The sequence below is a fragment of the Cervus elaphus genome, chromosome 5, assembly GCF_910594005.1.
Source record: "Cervus elaphus chromosome 5, mCerEla1.1, whole genome shotgun sequence".
Classification (NCBI taxonomy): domain Eukaryota; kingdom Metazoa; phylum Chordata; class Mammalia; order Artiodactyla; family Cervidae; genus Cervus; species Cervus elaphus.
In genome coordinates, this window is record NC_057819.1 from 117,682,654 (window position 1) to 117,696,678 (window position 14,025).

The window sequence follows — 14,025 nt, forward strand, 5'->3', positions numbered from 1 at the left end:
AAAACTTTTGATGCCATCTCATCACTTTTTCTCACCTTCCAAGAGGACGCTGACCAATGGTGTGCGGTCACTGTTTTTAGTCTGTTGAACCAGAAGTTCCCCATCTTCTAGAACTCGAGTAACTGGATCACCCCATTTGATGATACCATTCATAATGTAACTTGCATAATCCTCTTGGTTTGTGCCAAATGCCTATGAAGGAAAAGGGCAGTTTAATGCATTTCCAGCATTAGTATTAAAAATTAAATATTTAAAGGTATAAAGGATGAGTAATAATTCCTAGATGCTAGTGCTGTAACAATATCCCATATTAATATAAAAACTGCGAAAATAAAAAAATTGTTTTATAATTTCTCACTTAACTTTTTACCCAATTAGGGAAAAAAACTGCTTTTACATGAGTTAATGGAATAAAAAATAGATTCTAGGCTCAGATTCTATGAGAGCCCAAGCCCTCTCAATCTCTGAGATAGGGTATGTTCCAACGTGCTTGTTTTTATAAGGAGGACATGGGCTATTTCTGTTAAGAACAAAGAGAAAAAGGGAGAATATGGATTTAGAAAATGAAAATGGTTGACTCAGCACACAGAGATACTACCCTAACACCAACTATAGGTGTCAGGGATTAAAATGGAAATATGAAATTGTACTGGGGCTCTATGATGACCTAGATGGGTGGGATGGAGGGAGTGGGTGTGAGGGAGGTCCAAGAGGGAGGGGATTTAAGTACATACATAGATGATTCTTGTCTAACTTGATGAAACTATGAGCCATGCCATGTAGGGCCACCCAAGACAGATGGGTCATGATGGAGAGTTCTGACAAAATGTGGTCCACTAGAGATGGGAACGGCAAACCACTTCAGTGTTCTTTCCTTGAGAATCCCATGAACAGTATGAGAAGGCAAAAAGACAGGACACTGAAAGATGAACTCCTCAGATCGGTAGGTGCCCAATATGCTACTGGAGATCAGTGGAGACATAACTCCATAAAGACTGAAGAGACGGAGCCAAAGCAAAAACAACATCCAGCTGTGGATGTGACTGATGATGGAAGCAAAGCCTGATGCTGTAAAGAGCAATATGGCAGAGGAACTGGAACGTTAGGTCCATGAATCAAGGCAAACTGGAAGTGGTCAAACAGGAGATGACAAGAGTGAATGTCAACATTTTAGTAATCAGAAAACTAATATGGACTGGAATGGGTGAATTTAACTCAGATGACCATTATATCTACTACTGTAGGCAAGAATCCATTAGAAGAAATGGAGTAGCCATCACAGTCCACAAAAGAGTCTGAAATGCAGTACTTGGATGCAATCTCAAAAACGACAGAATGATCTCTGTTCATTTCCAAGGCAAACCATTCAGTATCACAGGTCTATGCCCTGACCAGTAACCCTGAAGAAGCTGAAGCTGAACAGTTCTATGAAGACCTACAAGACTTCCTAGAACTAACACCCCAAAAAGATGTCCTTTTCACTATAGGGGACTGGAATGCAAAAGTAGGAAGTCAAGAGACACCTGAAGTAACAGGCAAATTTGGCCTTGGAGTACAGAATGAAGCAGGGCAAGGCTAATAGAGTTCTGCCAAGAGAACGCACTGGTCATAGCAAACACCCTCTTCCAACAACACAAGAGAAGACTCTACACATGGATGTCACCAGATGGCCAACACTGAAATCAGACTGATTATATTCTTTGCAGCCAAAGATGGAGAAGCTCTATACAGTCAGGAAAAACAAGACTGGGCTCAGATCATGAACTCCTTATTGCCAAATTCAGACTTAAATTGAAGAAAGTGGGGAAAACCACTAGACCATTCAGGTATGACCTAAATCAAATCCCATACGATTATACAATGGAAGTGACAAATAGATTCAAGGGATTAGATCTGATAGACAGATTACCTGAAGTACTATGGATGGAGGTTCGTGACATTGTACAGGAGGCAGGGATCAGGATCAAGACCATCCCCAAGAAAAAGAAATGCAAAAAGGCAAAATGGCTGTCTGAGGAGGCCTTACAAACAGCTGTGAAAAGAAGAGAAGCAAAAGGCAAAGGAGAAAAGGAAAGATATACCCATTTGAATGCAGAGTTCCAAAGAATAGCAAGGAGAGATAAGAAAGCCTTCCTCAGTGATCAATGCAAAGAAATAGAGGAAAACAACAGAATGGAAAAGACCAGAGATCTCTTCAAGAAACTTAAGAAATACCAAGGGAACATTTCATGCACAGATGGGCACAATAAAGGACAGAAATGGTATGGACCTAACAGAAGCAGAAGCTATTAAGAAGAGGTGGCCAGAATACACAGAACTGTACAAAAAAGATCTTCATGATCCAGATAATCACAATGGTGTGATCACTCACCTAGAGCCAGACATCCTGGAATGCGAAGTCAAGTGGGCCTAAGAAAGCATCACTACAAACAAAGCTAGTGGAGGTGATGGAATTCCAGTTGAGCTATTTCAAATCTTAAAAGACGATGCTGTGAAACTGCTGCACTCACCAGCAAATCTGGAAAACTCAGCAGTGGCAACAGGACTGGAAAAGGTCAGTTTTCATTCCAATCCCAAAGAAAGGCAATGCCAAAGAATGCTCAAAATACCACACAATTGCACTCATCTCACACGCTAGTAAAGTAATGTTCAAAATTCTCCAAGCCAGGCTTCAACAGTAGGTGAACCGTGAACTTCCAGATGTTCAAGCTGGATTTAGAAAAGGCAGAGGAACCAGAGATCAGATTGCCAACATCTATTGGATCACTGAAAAAGCAAGAGAGTTCCAGAAAAACATCTACTTCTGCTTTATTGACTATGCCAAAGCCTTTGACTGTGTGCATCACAACAAACTGTGGAAAATTCTGAAAGAGATGGGAATACCAGACCACCTGACCTGCCTCCTGAGAAATCTGTATGCAGGTCAGGAAGCAACAGTTAGAACTGGACATGGAACAACAGACTGGTTCCAAATAGGGAAAGGAGTACGTCAAGGCTGTACACTGTCACCCTGCTTATTTAACTTATATGCAGAGTACATCGTGAGAAACGCTGGGCTGGATGAAGCACAAGCTGGAATCAAGATTGCCGGAATAACCTCAGATATGCAGATGTCACCACCCTTATGGCAAAAAGCGAAGAAGAACTACAGAGCCTCTTGATGAAAGTGAAAGAAGAGTGAAAAAGTTGGCTTAAAGCTTAACATTCAGAAAACTAAGATCATGGTATCTGGTCCTATCACTTCATGGCAAATAGATGGGCAAAGAGTGGAAACAGTGACAGATTTTACTTTGGGGGGCTCCAAAATCACTGCAGATGGTGACTGCAGCCATGAAATTAAAAGATGCTTTCTCCTTGAAAGAGAAGTTATGACCAACCTAGACAGCTTATTAAAAAGCAGAGACATTACTTTGCCAACAAAGGTCAGTCTAGTCGAAGCTATGGTTTTTCCAGTAGTCATGTACGGATATGAGAGCTGGACTATAAAGAAACCTGAGCACTAAAGAATTGATGCTTTTGAACTGCGGTGTTGGAGAAGACTCTTGAGAGTCCCTTGGACAGAAAGGAGATCCAACCAGTTCACCCTAAAGGAAATCAGTCCTGAATATTCACTGGAAGGACTGATGCTGAAGCTGAGACTCCAATACTTTGGCCACCTGATGTGAATAATTGACTCATTTTGAAAAGACCCCCATGTTGGGAAAGATTGAAGGCAGGGGGAGAAGGGGATGACAGAGGATGAGATGGTTGGATGGTATCACCAACTCAAAGGACATGAATTTGAGTAAACTCCAGGAGTTGGTGATGGACAGGGAGGCCTGACGTGCTGCAGTCCATGGGGTCACAGAGTCAGACATGACTGAGTGACTGAACTGAACTGATAGCTGATTCACCTCATTGTACAGCAGAAACACAACACTGCAAAGGAATTATAGTCCAATAAAAAATAATAAATAAAATAAAATTTTAAAAAAGTGTGAAGTGGTAATGAGGAGATCCTGTCCACATAAGTCTGGTGGTAGAGGACATAAGTCAAATTTCACCAAGGTAAGTGTGTATATAAATGTAAGATTTAGCAAGAGGTAGAAATGAGCAAGGTAATGAAAGACTGAAGGGTAAGGAAAGGAAAGTGATTGCTATACATTATAACTTTATTTGCTCTACATATTGGGGCTTAAATCACATCCCTCTTTATTTTCAGCTTCTAATCTCAAATTGCAACTCCCATCAAACCAACTGCCAAAAGCAGTTTAAAACTTTAGTAGCTATTTACTTAACTGAATAGCATTTCCATAAGGTTAGGAGAAGAAATGAGTAGGAAAATAAAACCCAGTGTAATGTAAAAGTCATACACCTTGAGAATTTTGAATTGAAAAAAATGATCACAACCCTCAAGTTAATTTTTCATTCCCCAATTATGGAAAAGTCTTAACAGTTCTTTAGAACATGCTCCTCACAGAAAGTCATCCTTTGTAATAGTGTCTCTAAACAGTATACAGTGGTCTCATCACTCGATCACCTTGCTACCAAATCATTCTTCAGACTACTATTTGGTCTCTTCATACACTAGTGCTTTGATTCCTGAGTACTCCCTGTTCTGGATATGGTAAATTCAATGGCCCTATAAAAAGTTACAAAGGAAGAGCCTAATAAATACTGACTGGAAGGTTGTTGTAGGAAATATGTAAATTGGCTGGTTTTTGTCTTTAATTACCCCAGATATATACTTCCAAGCCTCATAGCAGTGTTAGGATACCTGAACCAGAAAACAGTGACCCTCTTAAACTACTACATAACATACACAGTCATCCTTACTCATCCTGTCATTCATTTTTCATTTTATCCCCCAGACTCCTGGAATAAATAAAAGCAAGTTACTGCTTACTTAACTAAGTTGTCATAATTGCCTCTTCCTTATAGCCAAATTACTTGCTTTAAAAAATTTTAAGATAGTTTGATTATGCTGGGCTCTAATATTTTTGGTAATTATTATGAATAACAACAGCAAAATATTAAGCCATTTCCACTGCTGAAAGTATTTTATATTTAAAAGTCACAACAGTCATAAAAAAAAGCAGACAGGGCTAAAACAAGCTAATTTCTGTCTTTAAAGGAGATAAGTTCAACAATTATTGTCAAGAGTATATAAAGAATTTATACAAATCAAATAAAAACAAACAACAGAAAAATAGGCAAAAGACATGAATGGCATATCATAGAAGATTCTCATATGGCTGACAAACATATGAAGAAATAATTCATAGGTAATCAGTGAAATCCAAATTAAGACAAAAATCAGATCCCATTTTTATATCTAGAAAGAATAGTGAAAGTGAAAGTGAAGTCGCTCAATTGTGTCCAACTCTGCGACCCCATGGAATGTAGCTCCTCCATCCATGGGATTTTCCAGGCAAGAATACTGCAGTGGATTGCCATTTCCTTCTCCAATTTACATTTAACTGAATGGCAAAAATTCAGTCTGACAATACCAACTGCTGTACAGGATGTAGAGAAAGGATCTCTTTTACATTATTGGGGGCTTCCCTTGTGACTCAGCCAGTAAAGAATTAGCACGCAATGGTAGGAGACCTGAGTTCGATCCCTGGGTTGGGAAGATCCCCTGGAGAAGGGAAAGGCTACACCCTCCAGTATTCTTGCCTGGAGAATTCCTTGGACAGTATAATTCATGGGGTCGCAAAGAGTCAGACATGACTGAGCAACTTTCACTTTTCTTTACATTATTGGACGAAGTGTTTATCGGTTTGACCACTAGGAAAACATTTTGAACTAGTTCAAGGTTGGACATTCATATTCCCAGCAACCCAGCGATTTTATTCCTAAATATATATATCTAGGAGAAACTCACTCAAGGATGCCTTAGCAGCACCTGTTTGTAATAACAAAAAACTGGTAATATTCCAACTGTCCATTGACAGGAAAACAGACAAACTATGGCAGTCACACAATGCAATGTTATTCAGCAACGAAAATAAATGAGGTATGGCATAGAAAATCATACAGATGACTCCTCATAATAAAATATGTGACAAAACAAAGTCTCAGAAAATTAATATATACTACATTTTATACACTGTAGACTAATGAATGTATGTCATCAATTAAAGATTAAGATGTATCCAATTCCGCGCACCCAAGGTCCATTTAAGAAAGAAAAAAGCATACACACCTTTCTAAGAGGCCTTTCTACAATTTATTTTTATACTAATATAGTTACTCAAACATGAGTGGTTGTTTTACAGGAAACAGGCTGATGTACCTTATAATATATGCTAAAACTCCAACTATGACTATTGAGTTTTAAGTATATTTTAAGAAAATTGACCTTTTTTAAAAAGGGCACTGAGCATAATTAAAAGTTTCAGAAATGAGAGTAGTGAGAGGAACTAGAGATGTTGAGCAAGAGAAAGGAATGCCCTGGAAAAGGTTGGGGAAATGTAGAAAAGAGATGAGAGTTAATTTTAAATGTCAGTCTATATATGAAGGATGGATGAATTAGGATGAATTTAGGTTTCTGTAGCTTCAGACATGTAAAGAACCAATGAGAAAACTAGTTCAAAGCAATTTAAGAATTGTTAGAAAGTCTCAAATTTGAATGGCCTGCCTTATAGGATGGTGAGTTCCCTATCATGAGAAATATTTCAGTAAGTCTTGGCTTCCCTGGTGGCTCAGACAGTAGAAAATCCGCCTGCAATGCGGGAGACCTGGGTTCGATCTCTGGGTTGGGAAGATCCCCTGGAGGAGGGCATGGCAACCCACTCCACTGTTCTTGCCTGGAGAATCCCCATGGACCGAGTAGCCTGGCGGGCTACAGTCCACGGGTTCATGGGGTTGCAAAGAGTCAGACACGACTGAGCGACACAGCACAGCACAGAGTTACTGAACAGATATTTCTTATGCTGGACACTTACACTATTGAGATTTTATGTTTTTTTTTAAAAACTACACATGATACAACCTTCCAATACAGGGTAAAACGGCACTTATTTTTCTCCTGATTTATTTTTTTGACTTATGCATCACTTGATATTTGTACTCACTGGTTTGATATCATTCTCCAAAGAAGCAAGGAAGTCTCCTCTTGTCACCTGCAGGCTCTCTGCTTTCTCCATGTCCACTTCCACTTTAGTACTGGCCTAATGAGAAATGAAAACACAATGTAAAGGACTTCCAAGATTAAAGAATATTTTCAGCTAAGAATATAACATCTGAGGATTTAAAAGGCCTATTTCCACAGAATAAAAAACATAAAAAACAAATTCACAAACATATATACGTCCTTCGCCTGAACGATTACACTTGTAGGTGTTTATCCCATGACTATATTCACAAATATGCACGAAGTTGTATGCACCAGGAGATCTACTATAGCAATCTCTAGGAGCAGAAGACAGGAGTACATTAAAAGTCCATGGAGAGGGTACCAGTTAAGTGAATTATAACACATCTATATCGAAGAGCATTAGATAGCCATTTTTCCCCCCAAAATGAGGCACAAGGAGAAGAAAATATAAAGAGGGGGGGTCTCTCAGAAGGTGGTTCTCATTCTTGGCTGCCTATCAGAATGATACACACACATACACATGTGCCCGGTTCAAACCTGTAGGATTTTGACTTAACAGGTCCAGGAGAGGGTACAGGAATTCATATTTTTATAAAGTGCACAGGTGGTTCTGGAGCTCAACCAGGTTTGTGAACCACTATCCTAGGACACCAAGGACCTACGACTTTGATTTTTACTCATACTCTGTGCTCACGACCCAGTGTGCCAGCTCCAAATACTCTGCTCATTGCACCTGGAGCTCCTCCATAGAAGAGACATCTGGAGAAGCATCAAGGCCTTTATCAGCACTTGGAGCTGCCTGCACCTGATGAGTGATTGAGATACCAACACACTTTTTAATGTGACTGGGCTCACTCCCAATAGCACAAGGCAAGTGAGTCTGATTTTTAAAATGGTACTATGGGTTTTTTTTTTTTAAAAAACCTATCTTCAAAAAATCTGACTATAAAACCAAACTATGTTAAGCAATATCAACCTTCTAAAGATTATTATAAAATATGAGTCATGTTCCTTAGAAACTGACTGCTGAGACAAATAAAATGACAGACATTTTATAAAATCTCAGCCTGATGGGATAAAAAGAACTGTCAGAAAACTGGAACAAGACGGCAAACAAGATACACTTATTTATCTCCCTTCCTGCCCCAAATCCCATGAATCACAGAAAATGAGAGAGAAAGGTTCAAAAGCAGGGAACATGAATCTGGAAGTTTTCAACTTCCTAATCTAAGACAAGTCTCAGAGGAAGGAGAGAAGAGAAAGAATGAGAGAGGAAAAAACAATAAAAGAAGAAAAAAATTTCCCCAGCTGAAGAAAGGTGTATCTTTGCAGTTTAAAGGTTTCAATGAGTAATCGGGGTAAACAGGAAGAAACTTATACCTGTCTAGACACACTACTGTAAGCCATCAGAGTACCAAAGGTGAAGAGAAATTTCTAGACCCTTTCTGAGAGACAAAAACAGTTCACCTGTAAAAGGAATCGAAATAAACACTAGAAACTAGGAGACAATGTAACCATGTCTTCAAAAATCTACCTGGTTATCATTACCCCAGAAAATTATTCTCATGTGTACACAGGGAGGCATGGGCAAGTGTTTTCATAACAGTGTTATGAAATACTATTATGATTTCCTCTTAGAGTGAACCTGCATTCAAATGACAGAAACATATAGCAATACGAAAGGAAAATCTTGTCTATCTTTTGGCATTTGCTGAAAAATATGAGAGATTCTAGGACTGCAACAAGTGTGAAACTCGTATTTTTACTATTAAGAAAGGACTCACTCAATGAACTAAGGTGAATTAAGATGGTTTTCCAGTGGTCATGTATGGGTGTGAGAGTTGGACTATAAAGAAAGCTGAGTGCTGAAGAATTGATGCTTTTGAACTGTGGTGTTGGAGAAGACTCTTGAGAGTCCCTTGGACTGCAAAGAGATCCAACCAGTCCATCCTAAAGGAGATCAGTCCTGGGTGTTCATTGGAAGGACTGATGTTGAAGCTGAAACTCCAATACTTTGGCCACCTGATGCGAAGAGCTGACTCATTTGAAAAGACCCTGATGTGGGGAAAAATTGAGGGCAGGAGGAGAAGGGGACGACAGAGGCTGAGATGGGTTGGATGGCATCACCGACTCAATGGACACGAGTTTGAGTAAACTCCGGGAGTTGGTGATGGACAGGGAGGCCTGGTGTGCTGCAGTTCACGGGGTCGCAAAGAGTCGGACACGACTGAGCGACTGAACTGAACTGAATTGAAGATGGTTGAGGGACAGTTACTTTAGAACAGGTTGTTTTCAGGCCTCCATGTATTTTATAAGTTACCTAATCGTAAGTAAGCAATACTACAGTTATAAACTTTTTCTACCTATTCATTAAAATAAGTTTCTTAAGGACTTCTCTTGGTTAACTTTTACGATTTTTTCAAAAATTTAAAAAAATCTACAATTCTGAATTTTATTCATTCAGAAAAACTTTTCTCACTTGTCTGAATTAGATCGATTTTTTTTCTCTGCATTTTATTTATAACAGCTAATCAATATAGAAGAGGCAACATCTTTCAGCTTATACCTGCAGAAACTAATAAACTTGTATTTCAACACTAGCAAATATCCAGTGGTCACCCTTAAATTTAATAACCTTTTAAATCTGACCTTTCAAAGTTCTTATCATTCCTCTTAAATTAAGGGTGGAATGACCTTAATCAATCAAAATTCTACAGAAAATAAAAAAATTTTATTGAAATTTTATAAACATAAATCAGTTTTGATTCCCTTATAAAGTGCACGTGTGTCCTGCATTTATTTCCTTATAACAGATTAGCACAGAAGAAATTTGGGTTATGAATCTTCTCTACCTGAAGCAGAAATTCCTTTCAGCTAAAAACAATCAAATGTCACATGAATTTTAGTTGACCACAAACATGGATCTAAGTATAAATGACATGAACATCAGGCGTTTGTGACTGGATCTTCCACTTGTTTCAGAAAATTTGAGAAAAACAGGTTAACAGGGAAGACTTGTTTAGTTTATTCCATCTGACTTTGTCAAGTCTAATTATTTTGAAAAAGCAGCAAAACAACACGAGTAATGGCTTTATTTATTTATTTATTTGGCCACACCATGCAATTAACAGGATCTTAGTTCCCCAACTAGGGACTGAACCCAGGCCCTGGCAGTGAAGGTGCTGAGTCCTAACGAATTGGATCGCCAGGAAATTCTCAATGGCTTTTTATAATACAAAGGAAGAACGTCATAATAAACAGACGAATGCTGTGCATAAGTTCTACACCAACTGTAAGTCATTAAGTTTCAAATTAAATACTTACTCATCAATTATCACGAATAAAGCTCTGAATATATACAGCAATGAGAATACTAAAACCGTGTGCTTTTTGTTCAATTGAGGAAGAGTCCTGCTGGGAAAACAATGTTTAAAGACCTGGGCAGTGCAGATTTTTTTTTTAAATGCAGAAAAGAGAGCAAATAGTACTCTTTCTTTTCTGAGGTTAGTATCTTACACATCTCTCTTTTTCCTGAGGTACCTATAAAGTCCTTTGCATTGGCTATTCCACAGATACTCAAAAAAAATCAAAAGCTGTTTGGTACAAAAAGTGTTGGTCACAAGGGTATATGCATTACCTAAGTTTAAAGATAATTTAACCACATGGAAAAAGTGAGGGAAATAATGTCCACTATTTGTACTACTTCTTACTTGCAAATCTAAAGGATAATATATTCTGTACAGTGGTGGTTAAACATTTTACCTTTAAATTAGAAATATTATAACTGCAAATAGTTAACAAAAATTTTAAAAAACTCAGATATGGAAAAGGATATATACAGTACCTTCTCAAATTAGCAATAATAACAAAAATGGAAATAACAACAAACATTTATATAGTTTGTAAGGCACTTTTACAAACAGTATTTGATTTTATTTTCACAAAAACTTGATGAAATAGGTAGTTATTTCCTCTTGACAAATCAGAAACAAAGAAGTAGAAAGAACTGTAACACATAACCACACCTTCTCACTACAAAACCTGTCACCATTTCACCATTCCTCATTGTCTTGGGTGTAAATAAATCCAATACATGCTGGAAGAAAGCACGTTTCTTAAGAACGGCTTTAGAGACATTTGGGGATAAGGTTATTGTGATAAAAATGACAAATGACTAAATAAGATAAAAATCCAGTAGCTAATGCATATGAAAAATCTGATAACTAATAAACTAGTAATTGTGGATTATAGTATCAAGAAGCACTGATGGTGGACTGAGGTGAAAGATTAGAACAGCGGGGAGCAGTTTCCACAACATTTACATAATTTCTCTTGAAGTCACCATCACTTTATCACTTTTCCTAAGACATTTCTTACAGCAAGGAGGAAGAATGGATGAATGAAATGAGCAGATCCACCTATAAAGGCTCTAGCACTTCTTTCCCACACTATTCAGTGGGCATTCTTGGGGGTCTTTTGTTTTTTAAAGCAGTAGTACTACTATCCTCTTCGCCACAGGGTCTCCAGTATTTTAAAGACATTTAACACCTTGTCTAAAGTGGCCTCTTCCATTATGGCAGTCGTCCCCAACCTTTTTGGCACCAGGGACTGCTTTTGTAGAAGACAATTTTTCCACAAATCGGGGAGGGTTCAGGTGGTAATGTGAGCGACAGGGAATGACAGATAAAGCTTCGCTCCCTTGACCACCTCCTGCTCTGTGGTCCAGTTCCTAATAGACCATGAACTGGTACCAGTCCCTGGCCAAGGGGGTTGAGGACCCTTGCATTATGGCATTCTTGAGTGAGAACAAAGTCAATTACGCAAGAGAATTAATTATGATTTATAGATAGAGTTTGATTCCGAATACACATTTACTAATTTAAAAAATATTTACTAAGCAGCTACCATATTCTCAGTATCAAGACCTAGATACTGTGAGAGATTCAGAAATGAATAAGACAAGGACTTCAAGTCTAGAACAAGGGTTGACAAACTTTTTCCATGAAGGGCTAGACAGTAAATATTTTAGGCTTTGTGAGCCACGCAGTTTCTGTTGCAGATACTGATTCTGCCACTGCAGCATGAAAGCAGCACATAAACAAACAGGTGGGTCCCAAAAACTTTATTTCTAAAAACTGACAGTTGGCTGGATATGGCCTGTGGACCATAGTTTACCGACCCTTGGTTTAAAGCAATTGCTAGGGTATACCCAAACAAAACATACTCAACCTGACTGTTAGGCTTTTATTATTTCCTGCGTGAATTGTTACACAAGTTCCCCTCTCTTGTCTCATGTCGCCAACTTCACTCCCCTAAATACTCCACTCAACACAGCTGCCAGAGTGAGCTTATGTTTTAACACTATGCCACTGCTATTCTTAAAACTCTTCAGTGACTTAGCACTACTCACAGAAAAGGCATCCATACTTCTGAGCACAATATAAAAGGCTCTTTGTGCTCCATCCCCTGTTTCAGCCTCCCGATTCATCCCCCACCACGTCCCTACTCCCCTTTCCTACCTTTTATGCTGAAGCAATACTGAATTATCCTTAATACACCATGCTATTGTGTGTCTCTGTTCCTTTGCATATGTTGTTCTTTCTGCCTAAAATGCCTGACCCCACCAGGAAGCATGTTCACCCAGAAATTCCTCTGTGGAAGCTCCTCTCACTTGATAAGCTGACCACACCTGACACCTTTTCACTTTCTCACCTTGCATGTACTTTCTATTACTGTATGTGGAGGATTAGACTGTGAGCTGCTCAAGGGGAGGAAACGGGAGCATTAACCCTCAGCACAGTGTCTGGCATACAGTAGGCTAAATAAATCCATTGACTGAAAGTCAACAGAAGGTGTCATAAGTGATACATTACTATTAATATTTCTTTTTTTTTTGGCCATGCCATGGTGCTTACTGGATCTCAGCTCTCCAACCAGGGACTGAACCTGGGCCATGGCAGTAAAAGTACCAAGTCCTAATCACTGGACCACCAGGGAATTCCTGATACATTACTAGTTCAAGAAGGAAGAGACCACATCATTCTTGAAAGGGAGAATCAGAAAATTTTTTGAAGAAAGTGGTGGTACATGAGTCAGGTATCAAAAAGATAAGTAGGGGTTTCCCTGGCAGTCCAGTGGTTAAGACTCTGTGCTTCCAATGCAGGGGGTGTGGGTTCGATTTCTGGTCAGGGAACTAAGATTCCATATGCTTTGTGGCACAGCCAAAAAAGAAAGAAAGAAAAGATAAGCAACATAGAGGGTAAAGATTCTCAGTAAAGCACACACACACAAAAAGCAACATCAGAGAAGTAGTAAAATACATTAATATCTGATGACTGGTAAATATTTCAGCTTGGCTGAAGTGTATGAAGAATAACTGAGAACACATCAAGAAGGGCCAATTTAAGGTCATGTCTAAAAGGACCTTAAAGACCAGGCTAAGACATCTGTTCTTTGTTCTGTAGATCATGGCTAGCCGCTGAAAGGTTCTGAAGAGTAGAATGCTATGACACAGGAAGATTAATCAAACAGAAGATCAGTAGTGCAATGAGATCTGAAAGATACTGTCAAGATAGAACAGACAAAATCTGGCAAATAACTTGAGGTAGGACACAGTAGAGTGGTAGAAATCAAAGATAATCTTGGATTTTTAAGCCTAAGAAATTGGGATAAATAGGGAAGTAAGAGCAGGAAGGATAGTAAAAAAAAAAAAAAAAAAAAGTGAATTTGATTTTGGAATATTAAATCTGAGACCTGATAAAACATCCAGGTATAAAATGGAAAGTCGGAGAAATATACTTTTAAAAGATGAGACATAAATCTGGGAGTCATCAAACTACAGGTGATAAGTAAAACCTGAAGAGAAGGGATGACAAAGGATCAAATGCACTTTATCAAGCTTTATTTACCAAAATAAATGTATCTTTTGTATGTATTTCTCCTAA

The 14,025-nt window shown here is 38.5% G+C and overlaps 1 protein-coding gene across 5 annotated transcripts in view; it reads right to left on the reverse strand.

Annotated features, from left to right (window-relative positions):
• Nucleotides 1-14,025, reverse strand: part of NSF (N-ethylmaleimide sensitive factor, vesicle fusing ATPase) — a 146,870-nt gene that overhangs the window by 41,337 nt on the left and 91,508 nt on the right. For all 5 annotated transcript variants that reach the window (XM_043904911.1, XM_043904909.1, XM_043904908.1 and 2 more), the window contains exons 13-14: nucleotides 7,059-7,154; nucleotides 36-192 (exon numbers count right to left, since the gene is read on the reverse strand). In XM_043904911.1, the coding sequence (XP_043760846.1) occupies nucleotides 36-192; nucleotides 7,059-7,154 (253 nt within the window). The remainder of the gene's footprint in view (nucleotides 1-35; nucleotides 193-7,058; nucleotides 7,155-14,025) is intronic.